Source organism: Chanodichthys erythropterus, chromosome 6 (genome assembly GCF_024489055.1).
Source record: "Chanodichthys erythropterus isolate Z2021 chromosome 6, ASM2448905v1, whole genome shotgun sequence".
In the NCBI taxonomy this organism is placed as follows: Eukaryota; Metazoa; Chordata; class Actinopteri; order Cypriniformes; family Xenocyprididae; genus Chanodichthys; species Chanodichthys erythropterus.
This window is the reverse complement of record NC_090226.1, coordinates 1,620,806-1,641,944: the sequence shown is the minus strand read 5'-3', so window position 1 is coordinate 1,641,944 and position 21,139 is coordinate 1,620,806. Positions and strand designations below refer to the sequence as shown.

General features: G+C 37.0%; 1 protein-coding gene across 2 annotated transcripts in view; it reads right to left on the bottom strand.

Moving 5' to 3' along the window:
• The window catches only part of eml6 (EMAP like 6), a 57,685-nt gene extending 45,254 nt beyond the window's left edge, over positions 1–12,431 (bottom strand). For both annotated transcript variants that reach the window (XM_067387053.1, XM_067387052.1), the window contains exon 1: positions 12,235–12,431. In XM_067387053.1, the coding sequence (XP_067243154.1) occupies positions 12,235–12,431 (197 nt within the window). The remainder of the gene's footprint in view (positions 1–12,234) is intronic.
• Positions 12,432–21,139: the final 8,708 nt, after the last annotated feature.

Here is a 21,139-nt window from a genome sequence, read left to right as displayed (position 1 = left end):
TGGTGACGGACCGCGAGAGCCGGAGCTCAGGGACGTTCTCCATGCAGCAGGTGGAAAAAAAGTCAAGGCAGATAAACCTGTCAGAAGCGTGAGATCGCTGCGACAAAATCAGAGATGTGACCAAATAAATCGAATAATTCAGCCAAAATAATGAGCTTTGATTACTGAAAATGAATTCTTTTAATAGTTTTAGTTAACAATACTAATGCTCAGATCACTCCTATACTAGAGTAAATGATTGTCATCCATCGCCTCAGACAGGTTATTGCGTTAATAAATATAATGCACGATAATTGTGTCATTATAGCAGGTGCAAAGTGCAGAGTCACAGGGATTTACTGTAAAAGAGCACATGACATTCATTACAGTCCCATTAGGGCATAGCAGGGGCAACGGGGCAGGAGTTTCTTCTCAATCGCAGATCAAAGGCAGATTAAACAGGGCTAAACTGCCTCAGTGTGTGTGTGTGTGTGTGTGTGTGTGTGTGTGTCCGTGAGTTGCAGAATGATCAAAGTCTCTCCATGTCCAATGGCATAAAACCCAAGCCAGCAGCTGTGCTGTGTGCCAATGCGGTTATGTGCTACAGATGTGCTGCCATCAAGTGTGTGTGTGTGTGTGTGTGTGTGTGTGTGCGTGTGTGTTACCACATATGTGCAAGTAACAACCTGCAGTAGGGAAAAATCACTAATGAGATCGCTTTAATATCTTAATTGCTTCTACTAGACCAAGACTGTTGCTTAAAGGGGAGAATTTTCATGTATTAATCGTTTTTTTTTATTGCCAATATACGAACAGCTTGTGCTTCCGAGACCTGTGACACATGAAACCAACAAATGCTCATACAATGTTCGGGTCAATGCCGAAAGAGCCATTCTGTACTGTAATGTCAATGTGTCATGTGATTAATTCAAAGTATAGTCTCACATTTTGTTATTGAGATAACAAGTTGCTGCTGCAGTTCACTTAACGGCCACCGGTGTCGCTATAAACAAGAGTTTCTGAATTCTACATACAATCCCTTTAAAGTCCAAATAAAATGAAAAATGACCCATTAACTTTAGATGCATTAATTGCAAATCTTTGTACCACCTTTTTACCATCCAATCAACTTTTGACATTTTTTTTTCTCATTAAATATCCTGTTTTTACACTGAAATGCATCACATTAGGGAAGTAAAATGTTTCGTCTTAAGCCAGTGTTATTTTAGCATTATTTATATTATACTATTTATTAATATTTTAAATTAGCTTGAATTATTTGTATATTTTAATTTTATATTTTATTTTTTTTTATTTTTTATATTTCTTTTTATATTATTTATATTGCTTTAATTTATAATTTTTTAATAATAAAAAATATATTTTTAATTATTTAAAAAAAATTGAAATATTTTAAATATAAAAAAAAATATTTAAAATTTATTATAAAGCGACAAGAATATTTTTTGTGCGCCAAAAAAAAACAAAATAATGACTTTTTACCAATATCTAGAGATGGCCGATTTCAAAACAATGCTTCAGGAAGCATTACGAAGCATTACGAATCTTTTATGTCGAATCAGTGATTTGCATCGCGTATCAAACCACTAAAATCACGTGACTTTGGCGCTCCGAATCACTGATTCGATTTGTAAAGCTCCCAAGCTTCATGAAGCAGTGTTTTGAAATCGGCAATCACTAGATATTGTTAAATAGTCGTTATTTAGTTTTTTTGGCGCACAAAAAGTATTCTCATCGCTTTATAATATTAATATTGAACCACTGTACTCACATGAACTCATTTAATTATATTTTTAGTACATTAATGGATCTTAAGAGAGGAAGTACTATTGCTAGCAATGCAGGCCTCACTGAGCCATCGGATTTCATCAAAAATATCTTAATTTGTGTTCTGAAGATGGTCAACAAAGGTCTTACAGGTGTGGAACGGCATGATGGTGAGTAATAAATAACATTATTTTCATTTTTGGGTGAACTAACCCTTTAACAATATCAACACTGTCTTAAACTGTGCTCAGATTTGCTCAAGAATCCAAAAGCCAGCTTTGCCATATATGTAACTCATTTCACACCATTTTATGCAACAGTATCAAAGAACCTTGGCAACTGACTAGCATCAGGGTGTCTTGCACATGCAATCTAATTTGTGTCTATATTACTCCAGAAGCAAAGACAAAGTTTATACTACACTTAATCATAACTGAAATCTCCATTAAGCATCCTAAATGATGAAACAACATTCTGCTCTGCCAGCGAGAGGGAGAAGATGTGGCGAGAGGAAAGAGAAGAAGAAGAAACACTGACCGTGACTTTGACATCACTGACAGCGGCTCTGAAAGCAGCATGCAGCTGCAACTCTGTGGCTATTGATCGAATCAAGGCTTTTCACACACAACAGATAAAAGAGTGTGTGTGTGTGTGTGTGCGCTTAAAAACATCAGATATTGCAACAAAATCTAATACTGAACGCTTTGGAACAGATGTTCTGGCTTGAATAGAGCTGATAGAGGGAGTCGGGTGAATCTCACAAAACACGTTCATACAATTGGGGAAAAAATAGTCTTCGAAATGGTTTTCACTCAGAAATTGCTAGACCTTTTTCACAAATAATGAAAAAGAAGGTTTTTGAGGAAAACATACAGTGGACTTCACTGGGGTTCAACGGGTTGAAGGTTCAAATGTCAGTTTCAGTGCAGCTTCAAAGAGCTCTACATGATCCCAGACGAGGAATAAGAGTCTGATCTAGAGAAACCATCGGCCATTTTCTAAAAACAATAAAAATTATATACTTTTTAACCACAAATGCTCTGTGATGCGCCACGCATGACGTAATCATGTTGGAAAGGTCACGCATGAACATCTTGGATGACATGGGGGTGAGTAAATTATCAGGAAATTTGAATTCTGAAGCAAACTAATCCTTTAATGTTTGATGATCGCGTTATTTTACACGTGCGTCAGCAATGCTTCTATTGCTTGTTTCTCCTGTTTCTTCGTCCTGTGTTTTGATCCGTAGATTCTGTACTCTTTCTTTCCTGAGAACGTTCCCTGTTAGCTGGGAAAGAACACGTTGAATTAAGCGTGCAGAACGACTGAAATAGTATCAAATTTTGAAAAATCATCTTTTACAGTTTGTTAAAAATGTAAAAGTAAAATAAACCTCAAATGCATTACAAGAATTAGAATTTGGAAAGAAATGGGCTTAATTATCATGAGAATAATATGTCAATGCAAAAAAAAAAAGAAGAAAAAATCTAAATGTGTTTTATTTTCTTTATGCACAATATAATATTATTTTCCCGGTCATGTTTCTCTGAGACTGACCCGTTGTCAGTATGTGCATTGGGACGCCCGTAGGCGTTTACTCATGACCCTCTCTGGGCTTAGTGCTGGACCCCTGTGAGTCAGTGAACAGCTGAAGGATTCTGGGAAGGATCTGCAGTCAAATGAACACCAGTGACTGTAGGCCTCCAGGGAGGAAGCTGAAAGGGAATATGAAGAGCGGATGATAAGCATGCCAGAGAGAGTGCGAGCGCGAGATGTGCCTCCGCAGATGTGTTGAAGTCTTTGTGCAGTGAAGTGGGACGTCTGACCGCTGTCGTGACAGCGCACTTTTGGAAATGCCTGAAATAATTCCAGCTGTCTGAGACCTGCAACCAGCGAAAGGTTTCTGATAGGATGCTAAACAAAAAATACTAGCCTTAAGCATAATAAAACAGCAAAACTACAAGAACTACTGACCACACTGCAAAAAAATATATCTAAACATTCTTAAATTTAAGAAACATTTACTTGAAATGAAGTCTTGTTTATTGAAAAATTCATGTGTGTTTATATCTTGTTTTACCTTTGAATTAAAGGGGATCTATAATGCCCCTTTCACAAGATGTAATATAAGTCTCTGGTGTCTCCAGAATGTGTCTGTGAAGTTTCAGATCAAAATACCCCACAGATCATTTATTATAGCTTGTCTAATTTGCCCCTATTTGGGTATGAGCAAAAACACGCCGTTTTTGTGTGTGTCCCTTTAAATGCAAATGAGCTGATGCTTTAACAGCTCAACTACAACAAAGCTGGAGAATCTCACGCAGACAAAATTATTTGATCAAATCTATTACAACATATGTGTGCAAAAAAACTACTTCAATATTTCAATATTTATACTATTACATTGCAAAAAAAATATTTTCCTCAGCATTTTTGTTTTGTTTTCCAGTGCAAATTTCTAAACATTCTTAAATCAAGAGGTATTTACTTGGGAAGGAAATTTATATAAAATATTAAGTCTTGGTTTCTGAAAAATGTATTAAAATTAAGTTATGCTTTATTTATCTAACCCCATTTGCAGATATTTTATCTTCTTCTAAGCTTAAATTTCTCATTTTGATCATTTTTTCCATAAAACACGTTATATCTTAAGTTATGCCATTTTGCTTCTCAAGTAAATGTATCTTGATTTAAGAATGTTTAGATATTTGATAATTGCACAACATTCATCAACCAATCAGATTCAAGCTTTCAACAGCCGTGTAGTATAAGATATAATAATTTCTTCCATCTATTTACTAAAGTTAGTTAAACCAAAACGAGGGAGCAAATTAATTAGGCCACGATTTACTAAAAGAGAGAAGAAATTAATAAACTGTGAGAACAAATTCTTAATTCGTGGCCATGGTATTTATCATGTCACGTGTGAGGCTCCGTAGTATCTAAAAACACAGCATGTCATCGTTATTCTCATATGAATCAGTAATAGCCAAAGTAATTAATGAACACCTCAGTTATTAGAGTCTTAAATGCAACAATGCTGTGGTATAAATTAATTTAAATTCCCATCACAAGTTGCTCATTCAAATTTCCATTTGCACTTGCTCAAAAAACAATTCTGCGCTATTTTTAAGAGAAGGAAAAAGCAGTGAGTGAGCAGGGATCAGTTCATTAGAATAATGCAATTATGAACGCCTCTCCAACGAGAGCTTTAATGAAATGAGTAGTCAGTTTGTTTTAGTCATAATGAGCTCTGAAAATCATGCATATCCAAAGCCATGACAAGACATTTCAGCACAGAAACAAGAAACAAACGTGTCCTCGGTTCATGGGATGAGACAGCGTGGAATTTGAGCTTACAGTAATTCCACGGAGCGTCTGCCCCCTGTTAAGAGCTCAAATGTTCGGCTAATCTCACTGTGTTTGGGGTCAGATCCGGGCTGATAGAGGTGACCCAACAACACTTGCCCTTCATGCTGAGAGAAACAAGAACAATGAGTGCTTTGACTCGAAGCGTCTTTACTAGTCAGCACACGTGTGCAATCTAAACGTTAATAAAACGGATGATAGTTCTTTAGAAAACCATCTATTGTCTGGTGCTTTAAAGAACATAGGAACCAAAAACACTAATCTGAAGAATCTAGAAAGAAACGTTTTTAATCTTCAAAGAACCGTAATTTTGGTTTTCCAATAAAAATATCAAAGCAAAACGTATTTATGTAGTGCTTTTCACAATACACACCGTTTACAAGCAGCTTTACAGAAAATCATGTTGTTAGTGTTTACACTGGTTTAAAAACTACCCAAGTTGGGTTGAAAATAGACAAACGCAGCAGTTGAGTTGTTTTAACCCAGCGATTGGATTGTTTTGGGTTGTTTTAACCCAGCGGTTGGGCTGTTTTAACCCAGCGATTGGGTTGTTTTGGGTTGTTTTAACCCAGCGATTGGGCTGTTTTAACCCAGCGATTGAGTTGTTTTAACCCAGTGGTTGGGCTGTTTTAACCCAGTGGTTGGGCTGTTTTAACCCAGCGATTGGGTTGTTTTGGGTTGTTTTAACCCAGTGATTGGGCTGTTTTAACCCAGCGATTGGGCTGTTTTAACCCAGCGATTGGATTGTTTTAACCCAGCAGTTGGGCTGTTTTAACCCAGCGATTGGATTGTTTTAACCCAGCGGTTGGGCTGTTTTAACCCAGTGATTGGATTGTTTTGGGTTGTTTTAACCCAGCGATTGGGCTGTTTTAACCCAGCGATTGGATTGTTTTAACCCAGCAGTTGGGCTGTTTTAACCCAGCGATTGAGTTGTTTTAACCCAGCGGTTGGGCTGTTTTAACCCAGCGATTGGGTTGTTTTGGGTTGTTTTAACCCAGTGATTGGGCTGTTTTAACCCAGCGATTGGGCTGTTTTAACCCAGCGATTGGGCTGTTTTAACCCAGCGATTGGATTGTTTTAACCCAGCAGTTGGGTTGTTTTAACCCAGCGGTTGGGTTGTTTTGGGTTGTTTTAACCCAGCGGTTGGGCTGTTTTAACCCAGCGATTGGGTTGTTTTAACCCAGCTGTTGGGTTGTTTTAACCCAGTGTTTGGGCTGGTTGGGCTGTTTTAACCCAGCAGTTGGGCTGTTTTAACCCAGCGATTGGGTTGTTTTGGGTTGTTTTAACTCAGCGGTTGGGTTGTTTTAACCCAGCAATTGAATTGTTTTAACCCAGTGTTTGGGTTGTTTTGGGTTGTTTTAACCCAGCAGTTGGGCTGTTTTAACCCAGCGATTAGGTTGTTTTGGGTTGTTTAACTCAGCGGTTGGGTTGTTTTAACCCAGCAATTGAGTTGTTTTAACCTAGAAGTTGGGCTGTTTTAACCCAGCGATTGAGTTGTTTTAACCCAGCGGTTGGGCTGTTTTAACCCAGCGATTGGGTTGTTTTGGGTTGTTTTAACCCAGCAATTGGGTTGTTTTCAATTTGGGTTCTTTTAACCCAGCAATTGAGTTGTTTTAACCCAGCGATTGGATTGTTTTAACCCAGCGATTGGGTTGCTTTGGGTTGTTTTAACCCAGTGGTTGGGCTGTTTTAACCTAGGCATTGGGTTGTTTTAACCCAGCAATTGGGTTGTTTTAACCCAGCAATTGGGTTGTTTTAACCCAGAAATTGGGTTGTTTTAACCCAGCAAATGGGTTGTTTTAACCCAGAATTTTGGTTGTTTTAACCCAGCAATTGGGTTGTTTTAACCCAGCAATTGAGTTGTTTTAACCCAGCTGTTGGGTTGTTTTGGGCTGTTTTAACCCAGCAGTTGGGCTGTTTTAACCCAGCAATTGGGTTGTTTTGGGTTGTTTTAACTCAGCGGTTGGGTTGTTTTAACCCAGCAATTGAGTTGTTTTAACCTAGCAGTTGGGCTGTTTTAACCCAGCGATTGAGTTGTTTTAACCCAGCGGTTGGGCTGTTTTAACCCAGCGGTTGGGTTGTTTTAACCCAGCAATTGGTTGTTTTAACCCAGTGATTTGGGTTGTTTTCAATTTGGGTTGTTTTAACCCAGTGGTTGGGTTAAATGTTTGCCCAACCTTCTGGGTAGTTTTATTTAATTCAGCTATTGTTTAAAAATGACTGTATTGCTTCCTTAAAATGAACCCAAAGTATATTGGAAAAGTATGTTTTAACCCAGCAATTGGGTTGTTTTGGGTTGTTTTAACTCAGCGATTGGATTGTTTTAACCCAGCGGTTGGGTTGTTTTAACTCAGCGATTGGGTTGTTTTAACCCAGCGGTTGGGCTGTTTTAACCCAGCAATTGGGTTGTTTTAACCCAGCAATTGGGTTGTTTTAACCCAGCGATTGGATTGTTTTAACCCAGCGATTGGGTTGCTTTGGGTTGTTTTAACCCAGTGGTTGGGCTGTTTTAACCTAGGCGATGGGTTGTTTTAACCCAGTGGTTGGGTTGTTTTAACCCAGAAATTGGGTTGTTTTAACCCAGTGGTTGGGTTGTTTTAACCCAGCAATTGAGTTGTTTTAACCCAGCAATTGAGTTGTTTTAACCCAGCGATTGGGTTGTTTTAACCCAGCGGTTGGGTTGTTTTAACCCAGCAATTGGTTGTTTTAACCCAGTGATTTGGGTTGTTTTCAATTTGGGTTGTTTTAACCCAGTGGTTGGGTTAAATGTTTGCCCAACCTTCTGGGTAGTTTTATTTAATTCAGCTATTGTTTAAAAATTACTGTATTGCTTCCTTAAAATGAACCCAAAGTATATTGGAAAAGAACATTTATTAAAGGGGTCATGAATTGAGAAATCAACTTTTTCTTGAGCTTTTGATATATTAGAGGTCATCGACTTTAAGAATATCCTGTAAGTTTCAGAACTGAAAACTTCCTTGTTAGTCCAATAAATGCTTTCATTAACACCAGACCCAGAGAACGACTCGTCTATGCCTGAAACAAGAAAAAATATCTGCCATTGGGGTGAGAAGTTTATTTTTCTTACACCATTATCAGATATTTGTCTTGCTTTCAGCATATATATTCACTTAGTTTTGATGACATTTTCAGAAAACTTTACCTTAAGCCATTTTGCTTCTCAAGTAAATGTATCTTGATTTAAGAATGCTTGTACAAGAACACTGTGAATATTTTGGTCTCGGGTAATCGCTTGTTTTATCGCCTGCCAGGTTTAAATCTTCTTGCATAAATAAATTAGCATGCAATAATAACAGCACATTTCTCCTCAACAAGACGTACTGAAGATGCACTGCAAGATGAGTTACAAGCTGAACTTAAATTGTTCTTCAAAAATCTAAATCACTAAGGCTGCATTTACACTGCTCAACTGCTCAGTTGACTATATCCAGTTTTCTGATGACTAGCTTACATCTTTTAAAAGTGACTCATATCCAATATCTGCATTTATACACTTGGCCAAACACGACAAAATAGACGTCTCCATCAGTGTCGACTCCGGTAAGGCTGAACTCCGTTACTGACAATCCTCATTTTGGCTGCGTGAGATTCTCCAGCTTTGTTGTTGTTGAGCTGTTAAAGCTCCGCCCTCTTCTGGAAAGGGGGCGGGGAGCAGCAGCTCATTTGCATTTAAAGGGACAAACACAAAAACGGCATGTTTTTGCTCACACCCAAATGGGGCAAATTTGACAAGCTATAATAAATGATCTGATCTGAAACTTCACAGACACATTCTGGAGACACCAGAGACTGATATTACATCTTGTGAAAGGGGCATTAAGCCTTCGTCCTCCATTGCGCCATTGAAAAGAGTCATGTTTTCAAAGGCGTACAACTCGCATAGACAGGAATTACACCGATTCATATAAGATTTATTTACACAGGCCTGAAATTGATCTGAGAATATCAGAATTCAGGTGCTTTCATGTTCGAGGGTCACATCTGATCTGTGCCACATCGGAATTGGGTCACATGAACCTTGTATCATTAGTGCCGATTGACTTTAACACCTTGAAGAACTGTTGCATAAAACACCAACTACACCAGACTGCTCTAATATAGCCCAAAATGACACTAAATTCATCAGATTTGGCTCTTCACTGCAGTAAAAGCATATTTTATACTTCTGCGCCACTGGCATCATGTGTGTTTTTTCATAGTACTTTTAATATGACTTTTAATAGCAAAGATCCCCCTCAGGCAGTGAGATAAACTGGGTTAATATACTCAGTCTTCAGTCTACGTCGACCATGACCATTGTGTGTGTGTGTGTGTGTGTGTGTGTGTTCTAATACAATATAATACAATCCAGCAAAAGCCAAGAACACTGAATGTCAGAGTTTCCATAAACAAACAATTACCGCAATAACACAAACGCTGTCTCGTGGTTTCCGTTTATAGGTGCACATTACAGAGAGACCTGCTAAATGAGCTGACGGGACACTTGAGGCAATTAACGCTAATTACTAAATCCCTCAATAGTAAGCTCAGCCTAAAACAAGACGCCTCGGCATAACGTATTTCCGCCCACATCCCGTGACTGTTTGAACCTAACCTGCGCTGAAGTTTCATCAACTCTAACCAGGCAATTAAACCTCATCATAAACAAACAGGATAGTTATACCAGAGCGTCTGGGCAAGACAATAATTGCCGTGAATGGAAACGGATGACAAGAATAGCATCTCATCCTCAGGCGCAAACAGGGCCCTCGTCCTGGAAGTCTCGGATTTGGCAGTTGGGAAAACGCAAATGTTGCTAAATCTGCTTGGCTTTCTGTCACAACACAGTCCAAATCTTCACGCAGAATGCAAGATGCAAACTAGAAGCCAGCTTTTCCAGTCTTCAAATTGCTTTTTCACCCTCTTTTATATGTGTCCGAACAGATTGAGTTCACCTGGAGGCGAGAGCGAGGGAAAAACGCGGTCACTTCCTCACCGTATCACCCCATCTCTCCCTCGAGGAGAAAAATGCATAGGTTTGCTTAACATGAAAAGCTTTTTACACACGCACTGCCCTCCATCAGGGTCATCCTGCTGTCGTCTCTACATATGAACCCCATTTCATTCCAAACTCCTGCTGTTGTTCAGTGATACGATCAGTACGTGATTGTAAAGCTCAGCATTGATCCGTCCAGGAGACGATGGTCTGATAAGTGTGCCGAGGTTCAGATATCATCAGGTGTCTCGGTGCAAATCAGATATAAGCGACTTTATCATAGAGGAACAACTACTGTCCACACTACAGAAACAAACCTTCCTTACAAAAGAGTACTGCAGCAGAACCATAGTGCAGTGATGATATATAGCATCATCAATGTCCATGACATTACTATGGTACATATTCAAATATGGTATTATCATGGTATTTTGTTACATACCATGGTACTGATTGGTATATTAATTAACCATGCTTCATGCATGACATTTCAAAGAATACAATGGCATTACCATGGTAAATGTCCAAAAAACATGGTATTATCATGGCACATGGCCAGAAAAACATGGTTTTGCCATAGTATGCATCCAAAAAAATAATTAAATATCACGGTACTATGTTGCATATTAAAAAACCTTTGTTACATACCATGGTACTGAATAATTATGTTAATTTGACAACCCAAAGGGTGCCATCACTCAATGGACCATCCCATGGAGTCTCATCGGAGCCTCAAGTATGCATTAAGGGATATCAACATCAAGTCCTATACAACAGATCTTACCAGGGTATTTATATCATACTTTGTGGCATTTAAAAGAATGAAATGGCATTTCCATGGTAAATGTCCAGAAAACATGGTATCATTGCAGCCCAAAAATCATAGTATTATCATAGTACTTGTCCATAATACTGTAAAATCATGGTACTCCAAGAAATGCAATGACATTACCTTGGTACATGCTAAAAAGCATGGTATTATCATGCATGCATGATATATGAATTTATTTACCATGGTATATGCATGACATGTCATGGCATTTAAAAGAATACAATGGCATTACCATGGTAAAAACATGGTATCAAAACATGGTATCACCATGGCAGGTGACCAGAAAAACATGGTTTTACCATAATATATGTCCCAAAAAAAAAGAGATATCACGGTGCTCCAAAAAATACCATGACATTACCATGGTACATATTAAAAAACATGGAATTACCATGAAATTTTGTTACATACCATGATGTTGAATAATTATAATATTAATTTACCATGGTATTTGCATCATACCTTGTGGCATTTAAAATAATACAATGATATTATCATGGCAAATGTACAGAAAACATGGTATCCTCGCAGTACATGTCCAAAAATCATGGGATTACTTGTCCATAATACTGTAATAACATGGTACTCCAAGAAATGCAATGACATCACCATGGTACAAGCTAAAAAGCATGGTATTATCACGGTACTGATTCATATACGAATTTACCATAGTATATGCATGACACATTATTGCATTTAAGAGAATATAATTGGCATTACCATGGTAAATGTCCCAAAACATGGTAACGTGACCAGAAAAACATGGTTTTGCCATAGCATGTGTCCCAAAAAAATGTAGAAAATTGAGAATACAATGACATTACCATGGTAAATGTCCAGAAAACATGGTATTATCACAGTACATCATGGTAGTACCATAGTACTTGTCCATAATACTATTATTTCATGGTATTCCAAGGAATACAGTGACATTACAATGGTACAGCATGGTATTTTTATGGTACTTTGTTAACTTTCATGGTACCGAATGATTACTGTATCATGATACACCATCACATTTAAAAGAAAGCAATGCCATTACCATGATACATGTCCAAGAATCAGGGTATTACCATAGTATGTGTCCAAAAAACTGACATCACGGTACTTCAAGGAATACCACAACGTGGTATTATCATGGTACCCTGTTACATATGATGGTACTGAATGATTATTTACCGTGGTGTACATGATGCTTTTTGGCATTTATGTTTTCAGTGATACAATCCATGATAATACAATAATACAAATGCTATGAAGCCCATCATACCTAATGATGTCGTCGTTGTGTCCCAAATAAAACTTCTGTGTGTGTTCTCTGGTGTTGTAGACCACTCCAACTCCAGCCACGAAATACACGATCTCCTTCCCCGCGGTGTAGTACAGGTTATTCCTGCACTGATGTCCTCTATATCCATGAATCCACTCCAGCCTCAGCTGACAGCGGGGAGCCGTCTTCTCTGCCATGCTCTCTGGATCTGCAGTCGTCTACAAATGTGTCATTTAGCTGACTAACAGAGGACTTTCTACAGGGACCGTCTCTCTGAGGTCAAGGACGCAATGGTGATGGATCACCAACCCTTTCAGTCACCAGTTCAGATCTTTAACCAGTAGGCAACACCAACCCTACAGCATTCAATGCCCTCTTGAAGTTCATGCATGCAGCATGGGCATCATAACTGGAACATCAGCTGGGTCACCTGTACAGGGAAGGCTGTCTGAAGATCCCAATGGGTGTCATGAAGAAATCAGGCTAAAATGAAGGGGAAATGCTGATTTGGATCCAGATTAAAGCTATATAACAGTCAAGAATGGATTAGTTGGTTGCACCTACCAGCCATTGCATCAGGCTTTAGAGTATAAAAGCCTTTAAAGAGCATGTGCATTACCATTAAAACAACTAGCAGAAGATCCAAATGCATCTACTTCCATCACACTGAGCTCTGGACGTCTTTAAAGGCTCGCAGAGACTTCAGGTCTTCACCGAGGAGACAAACCTCAAAGCCATCATGGCTTTAATCTTCTCTAAAGGGCAAAAGTCGGCGTGTTTGCCGCCAGGATTTCAGAAAATCTCCACGATTTCAACCATCAGACGACTCTCGACCGCCCCGACGATCAGACCTTACCCACAAACGTCTTCATCTTCTTCAACTTTCGCCTAAAGCTCTTCAATTCCCAGTGATACTCAAGCAAACTCTTCCATTCCTCGCGTGATCCGGATCACTGAATCGTCAGGAACCGGGTTTGGGATGCAGAAGCCAGGAGAAGAGCCGCGCGAGCTGGTTTAGGTGGATTAATCCCTCCACCGCGGAGTCGGCGCAGCGTTGAGGGAGTAAAGATGCTTTGAGTTGAGCTATTGGCGTAATATTTTAGAGAATATGATTTCTGGTTTCTAGTAACCCATTCGGCTTGGTTACTACGACGCCTTGTGGCCCGTTTCCGATGATGCCTACAAGCAGAGAAAGCGTTCGCCGCGCAAACAATCACGGGATTTGTAGTTCTAAATGGTCGCCAATGACGCGCAAGCGCACGAAAATGACTTCAAATCCCATGAGCGCTCAGCACGCGCTGTCCAAGGTGCTGAACATACGGGTCTTTCCACTATATCCAGCGATAAGCGATATTTATTATATTAATTATATTATATTATATTATATTATATTATATTATATTATATTATATTATATTATATTATATTATATTATATTATATTATATTATATTATATTATATTATATTATTATTTTGTAAACAACAACAAAAAAGCATATTCGCGAAATCTTTAAGGTATTTCTAATTGTATATTTATTTACAATAATTAAAAAAAATATATATATATATATATATATAAAATTTAAGGATATAAAATCATTTATATACATATAAAATAAGTTGAAATGTGGATATTGTTTGTAATGTAGTAGGATTTTATTTTAAAATGATTCCGAGTTTAATGTTGTAAATTGCACAGCTGCAAATGTGATAGTCGAATGGATAAAAGCTGATGCAATTACAAACCTACAGTAGCGTGTTTTCACGTGTGAGTGGACACGTTCACGGTCACAGAGAGGACGCCGGGAAGGGCATCCCCAGCATCCCCCAGCGGAAGGAAATCCCGACACCACTGATGCTGCTTAAGAAGAATTCACGTGACTAAAGAGCTCAGTGCATCTGTCGGGATCTTAATGAATGAATTAACAACAGAAAAATCTTGTCCATATTCTCCTGAGACCCAGAAAAGCTTCTCTTTTTTTGTATTTTTTCAGGTTTTTCAGGTTGTTTAGAGCATAAGAAACAAATAAAAAAATAAAAATTTTGAAAAATTATAGTTATGTTATCCTTTGTAGTGGACACCAGGACTAAGTTGTTTAAAAAATGACATGTATAGGCAAAAACAATGGGATTTTTTAATTTTTAGGTTTCAGGATTGTTTTTATGCAATAATGTGGGTACTAATGGATTTTCCCATTCAATACAATGTATCTATACACTGTATCTAATTTGCATATTAATGTGTTCTTGGAGCAACATGTAATGAAAAAAGAAGTGTAATAATGGGAGTAATAATTGGCAACATTTTCATAATAATATCAAATAATTAATAGGAATATTCATATTTAATTTATTTCCCTATTCACCTGTTGTATCTCCAAAAATGCCTGATAAACATGATTTAAAGGATTAGTTCACTTTCAAATAAAATTTTCCTGATAATTTACTCACCCCCATGTCATCCAAGATGTTCATGTCTTTCTTTCTTCAGTCGAAAAGAAATGAAGGTTTTTGATGAGAACATTCCAGGATTATTCTCCATATAGTGGACTTCAATGGACTCCAAACGGTTGAAGGTCAAAATTACAGTTTCAGTGCAGCTTCAAAGAGCTTTAAATAATACCAGATGAAGAATAAGGGTCTTATCTAGCGAAACCATCACTCATTTTCAATGACATTGAAAAAAAAATAAAAAATAATATATACATTTTAACAATAAATGCTCATCTTGAACTAGCTCTCTTCCTCTTCTTCTCTATTTAAGTGTATTACTGCCCTCCACAGGATAAAGTTTGAACTAATTGTTATATACTTGCACTAGCATATTGAATATGACAATTTAGTTCAAACTTTGACCTGTGGAGGACAGTAATACACTTAGAAGTGTCTACACTGCTGGAATTCAAATAGAGAAGAAATTTTAATTTGAAAGTGAACTAATCCTTTAAGTCCTGGTGTCCTCTACAGAGGTCATGTATGAAATTAATGTCCTGTTTCATAACAGAAAGTCATATTTTGTCATATTTGAAAAGTCACAACATTTTCCTGAGATGATGATTTGAAAATTAATCTGATTTAAATGATAATTACAAAATATTATCATATTTCCATAAGAGTGCTAATTTTTATTTTCAGTCATATTTAAAGACCAAGAAGTTGTTTTCATGACGAAACCAATAAAAATTTGGTATCTCTGCAAAGCCCTGAATGTGACATGTACGACGTCAGAGAAAATCACTAAAATATAATGTCCACCACAGAGGACAGAAGTCCCGGATCCCAGGAGGATATTGCAAATTTCATATCAATTCATTAGTATAAAATGTTTATTTACCATACATTTATTTTTTTAAATCCTACATACAGTCTTACTAAAGATAGTAAAGTTAATAGCTTAATGTTTTACATAATGTCTGTTTCATGTGAATTATGTATGTAATTGCTTGAGTAATTTAATGATTATAGGCTACAGATTACCCGTCTCAGATCTATGAAGTGTGAAGCTGTGAGACACTTGATTCAGGATATCAGGGTGAGTCACATGACAGGAAGTTCCAAACGTTCTGGTGTGTGTGATGTTGCGTGGCGTCCATCCCTGATCGGTAAACTTAATGAACTAATCACAGACAGATGGAGATCACAGATGGTGTGTGTGTGTGTGTGTTTCTTTAAAACCTATGAGGTGTCGCCCCCAAAAGCTTAACAGCAATTCTCACACACAGAAAGAAAAAATAGATCTCTTTATCTCAATTCTATGCAAATGGAGACTTTTCTGAAATACACTAAAAGTTTGGGGTTGGTAAGATTTTTTAATGTTTTTTAAAGAAGTCCCTTTGCTCACAAGACTGCATTTATATGATTAAAAACAGTAATATTGTGAAATATTATTACCACAATTAAAAAACAACAACATTTGAACGGTTTGTATAACACTTTTTGTACTGGTTGAAACTCTCTTCACATTAAATATTTAAAAATGCAGCCTATATACATCTTCTATAAAAGTCTCAGGACCAAAAATTGCATTCGGTTGGAATTCAATAACAGGATGTCCTACCTGCCTGTCAGCATGTATTTGCATAACCCCGCCCACCCTCACACGTCATCATGCAGCTATGCAAACAAACAGCAGCTGCCTTTTACAGTTGCATCACTGATCATCTTTCTACCCGGAGCCACTGACGTCCTCTGATTTATGCGTTTCTATGGCAACACTATCAACGCCGAAATGAATCTGCAGCAGTCAGGTGGTACAAGTCGGAGCTCTTTAATTTGTTTATGTTCATTATTATTGTAATGCTACTGTATGTGCTTTTTGCGACATGAGGTAATTTAACACCGTCTCTCATGATGCATGACAGATTCTGCTCTAGCTGTGCGCGTTCATGTGTTCTGGAGGAGGCTTGGTTTTAGAAAGCTCAGTGTTGCCATGTCTGTGGTTTTCAGTGTTGCCAAGTCCGCAGTTTTCCCACGGAATTGGGCTACTTTTACACTGTTTCCGCAGGTTGAATCGACCCCAAATAATGTCATATTTATTCCCCAGAACGTGATTTTTACACTGCAAAAAATGCTGTTCTCACTTAGAATTTTTGTCTTGTTTCCAGTCCAAATATCTAAAAATTCTTAGATCAAGATGCATTTTCTTGAAAAGTAAAATTTATTTTCTTGTTTTTAGGAAAAATAAGTCAAAATTGAGTGAGTTTTTCCTTAAAACAAGCAAAATAATCTGCCAATGGGGTAAGCAAAATAATCTTAATCCAAACTGAAAACAAGATTATATATCTTATTTTTGGTTTGAAATAAGATTATTTTGCTTACCCCATTGGCAGATTATTTTGCTTGTTTTAACCCTCTGGAGTCTGAGGCTGATTTGGGGCCTGGAGAAGTTTTGACATGCCCTGACATTTGTGCTTTTTTCAGTTCTTCATAAACATATAAATGACAAAAGTGTCATTACACTGTATTCAGCACAAACTAGGCTACAATAATATGTGAGGAACATGTATGTACATGTTTGTGTTTTTGAAGGAATAACATTTATGCGTGATTATTGAAAAAACAAAAAACTTAAGTCACTGAAATAAGGCCAAAAAAAGTATAGTAAATCTGTGTTCACAAGACTTCTGGGTATTGGAGGTTGTAGACTAGAGTTTTTGCTTCAGAATTATGTAAAAAATTATGCTGCCTACTCCTTCATATAAAACAATATATTCATTTAGTTTTTGTAAGACACTTTTTGCCAAGAAACACCGTATGCGAGGAGGCGTGAATCACCATGAATAATGGGTCATTCTCACCTGAGAAGACAAAAGAATTGGATAGTAATGAGCTGAAATGACTTGCATATTAATGAGGCATTTCAGTCAGGTAGGCTGTGAAAAAAACCTTCTGTGATGTCTCAAGCTCATTATGATATATGAAACATACAGAAAAATATTATTACAATATAAAGTAATGGTTTTATATTATACTTTAAAATATAATGTATTTCTGTGATGCAAAGAGTCTGAATATAGGCTTTTAGTTTAAAAGCATTCACATTTGGAGAAATATTGGATTCTCATATGTTTATGTCAATTTTCTATACAGATGAGTTATTTTTATTTAATATTCACTGTCATTACTATGAGCGCTGGTGTTTTCAATTCATCCTTGAAGTCGGAGGGCGCTCTGTGCATTTTTAGTCCACAAATTCATCTAAAAGAAGAAGAGGCTATTCCATGATTGGAGTTTCCAATTCATACAGCAGCCGGAGGGCGCTAAAGAAACAAAAACTCATCTAAAATTCATCCATAGAAGAAAAGTAAACAGGAAGTAACTGCATGTCTTCTAGAGATCGCTAACCATGACTTTTACATCCATATAAACACTTTTCAAGACAATAAAAACACGATTGAGACGATGAATGCATGTATTGCCTCTGAATTTGCGTCTGAATAGCGCTGGCAAAAATTTTTTTGCAGTGTACCATGGGACTCCTCCCCCCTTGAAATGCAATTGGGTGGGTTTTATTGTGACAACCTGGCAACCCAGATGTTTTTACCATTGTTTTTAGTCCGGAGGGGAAGGGTTGCCAGGTTTTCACGACAAAACCAACCCAATTGCTCCTCAAAACTAGCCCAATTGTGCTCCGGGGGGTAAAATCTGCATTTTTGCCAGGGGCTAAATATCACATTATTTGGGGTCGATTCAACCCGCAGACATGAAAAACAACCCACGGCAACAGTGTAAAAGTAGCCCAATTCTGCGGGAAAACCGCAGACTTGGCAACACTGCGGTGTGGTGACAAATCAGGTCCTCCCTCGAAATTGGGTTTCTGTTAGGACCCCAAGCTATCCCAAATACTCTTGGCTTAAAATACTCTTAATTGGTACTCTCTTTAGCGCCTGATAACAATTCCTACATAATCATGTTATTATAAATACTACGTTATGACCATTAATGTTTTTAATGTATTATTTACCCTATGTATTAGCATAGCATACAGATACACAATTAGCCTGATAGCATAGTTTATATACGCATTTGCACTTCCCCTTCATGTATTCACATTAATATTTAATGTAATTATGCAAATGTTTCAGTTATTTCCTATAAAAAGAATGTAAAGATGTTTAATTATTCACTTAATAAGCTATTATTATTATTGTAATTAGGCTATTGTTAATGAATTAACAGTTTATCAAGTGATAGAAATTACGTTCAATTTGTTTTATTATGCACTATATAGTAAGCTATAGTCTAAATATTTGCGATTAATATTGTTCATTTGTACTTAGTATAATCATTTCGAGGGAGTTCCCAATTGGGGGCAGTCGCTTCACCCCGGTGTTGTGAGAAATCGCGCCCCCCCCCAGCCAGGAGTCGGATCTCCTTTAGGACCCAGGCGGTAATGCCTGATCAAAAGTTGTTATCATGATGTCTTGACAAATTATAACCTATTTCACTATTGTATGATGTTTATTATGTATTGCATAATAAAACAAACTGGAAACACAACCACGCCTAAAAAATTATTTTCTATATAAGGATAAGGATTGTTGCAACAAACTATGTTCTGCAAAAGTAATTTAGTATCAATTTTATGCAATAATAGCAATGTGGTATAGTATATAATACTACTATTATAATTTTTAATAAATTAATTATCATGCTAAGTACACACAAACATCATTAATTTGAAAAATGTAATTGGTAACTATATTGGAAGCAAAAAACACAGGCCTACCTAATATAATATATGCTAAGCTAGCAAGCTAATCGGGTAGATGTATGCTATGCTAGTACATAAGCTAACTAAAAAAACAGTAAGAATGAGAAATGCTTGATTTCACAATCTATAGCTTCAGTTATATACTAGTATATGAACCATGACATTAATGTTCATTATAACGCATTTTAAACTATATAAATCATAACGTGATTTTGCAGGAATTATAATCGGGCCTAAAAATACTACCCATTAAAAGTTGGTTGAACCAATGGGATCACTCGGGGTCCTAAAGGAGACCCGATTCCTGGGGGGACTCGATTTCTCACCACACCTGAATGAGATTGGGCTGGTTTTGTTACGCAAACCTGGCAACCCTGTCTAAAGCGATCTTATGCTTTCAAAGCTAGCTTGCTATTGCTAGCCTCTCTGAAATTGCCTACCATACCTTTAAGAAAGAGCAATACTATGTTCTGTAAAAGTAATTTAATATTAATTTCACAAGATAATAGCAATGTGGTATAATATATTACTATTATAATTTTAATAACTAAATTGTCATGTTAAGTACAAACAAACATTAATTTGAAACATGTAATTGGTAACTATGTTGGAAGCAAAAAAAACACAGACCTACCTAATATAATATAAGCTAAGCTAGCAAGCTAATTGGGTATGTTATGCTAGTACATAAGCTAACTAAAAAAAACAGAACAAGAAATGCTTGATTTCACAACCTATAGCTTCAGTTATATACTAGTATATGAACCATGACATTAATAGTCATTATAACGCATTTTAACAGATATAAATAGCATGATTTTAATGCTAAAAATACTACCTATTAAAAGAACGTTGAACCAGTGGGATCACTTGGGGTCCTAAAGGAGACCCGATTACTTGGGGGATTCGATTTCTCACCACACCAGAATGCGATTGGGCTAGTTTTGGATAGCAATTGGGCTGATTTTTTTACGCAAACCTGGCAACCCAGTCTAAAGCGATCTTATGCTTTCAAAGCTAGCTTGCTATTGCTAGCCTCTCTGAAATTGCCTACTCTACCTTTAAGAAATAGCAATACTATGTTCTGTAAAAGTAATTTAATATTAATTTTACACAACAATAGCAATGTGGTTTAGTATATAATATTACTATTATAATTACTAAACTTAATTTTCATGTTAAGTACACACAAACATTAATTTGAAACGTAATTGGGAACTATACTGGAAACAAAAAACACAGACCTACCTAATATCAATATAAGCTAAGCTAGCAGGCTAATCGGGTATGCTATGCTAGTACATAAGCTAACTAAAAAAACAGTAAGAACGAGAAATGCTTGATTTCACGAACTATAGCTTCAGTTATATACTAGTATACGAACCATGACATTAATAGTCATTATGACGCATTTTAAACGATATAAATAGCATGATTTTGGCACTAAAAATACTACCTATTAAAAGTGGTTGAACCAGTGGGATCACTCAGGGTCCTAAAGGAGACCCGATTACTTGGGGGATTCGATTTCTCACCACACCAGAATGCGATTGGGCTGTTTTTTTTACGCAAACCTGGCAACCCAGTCTGAAGCGATCTTATGCTTTCAAAGCTAGCTTGCTATTGTTAGCCTCTCTGAAATTGCCTACCATACCTTTAAGAAATAGCAATTCTATGTTCTGTAAAAGTAA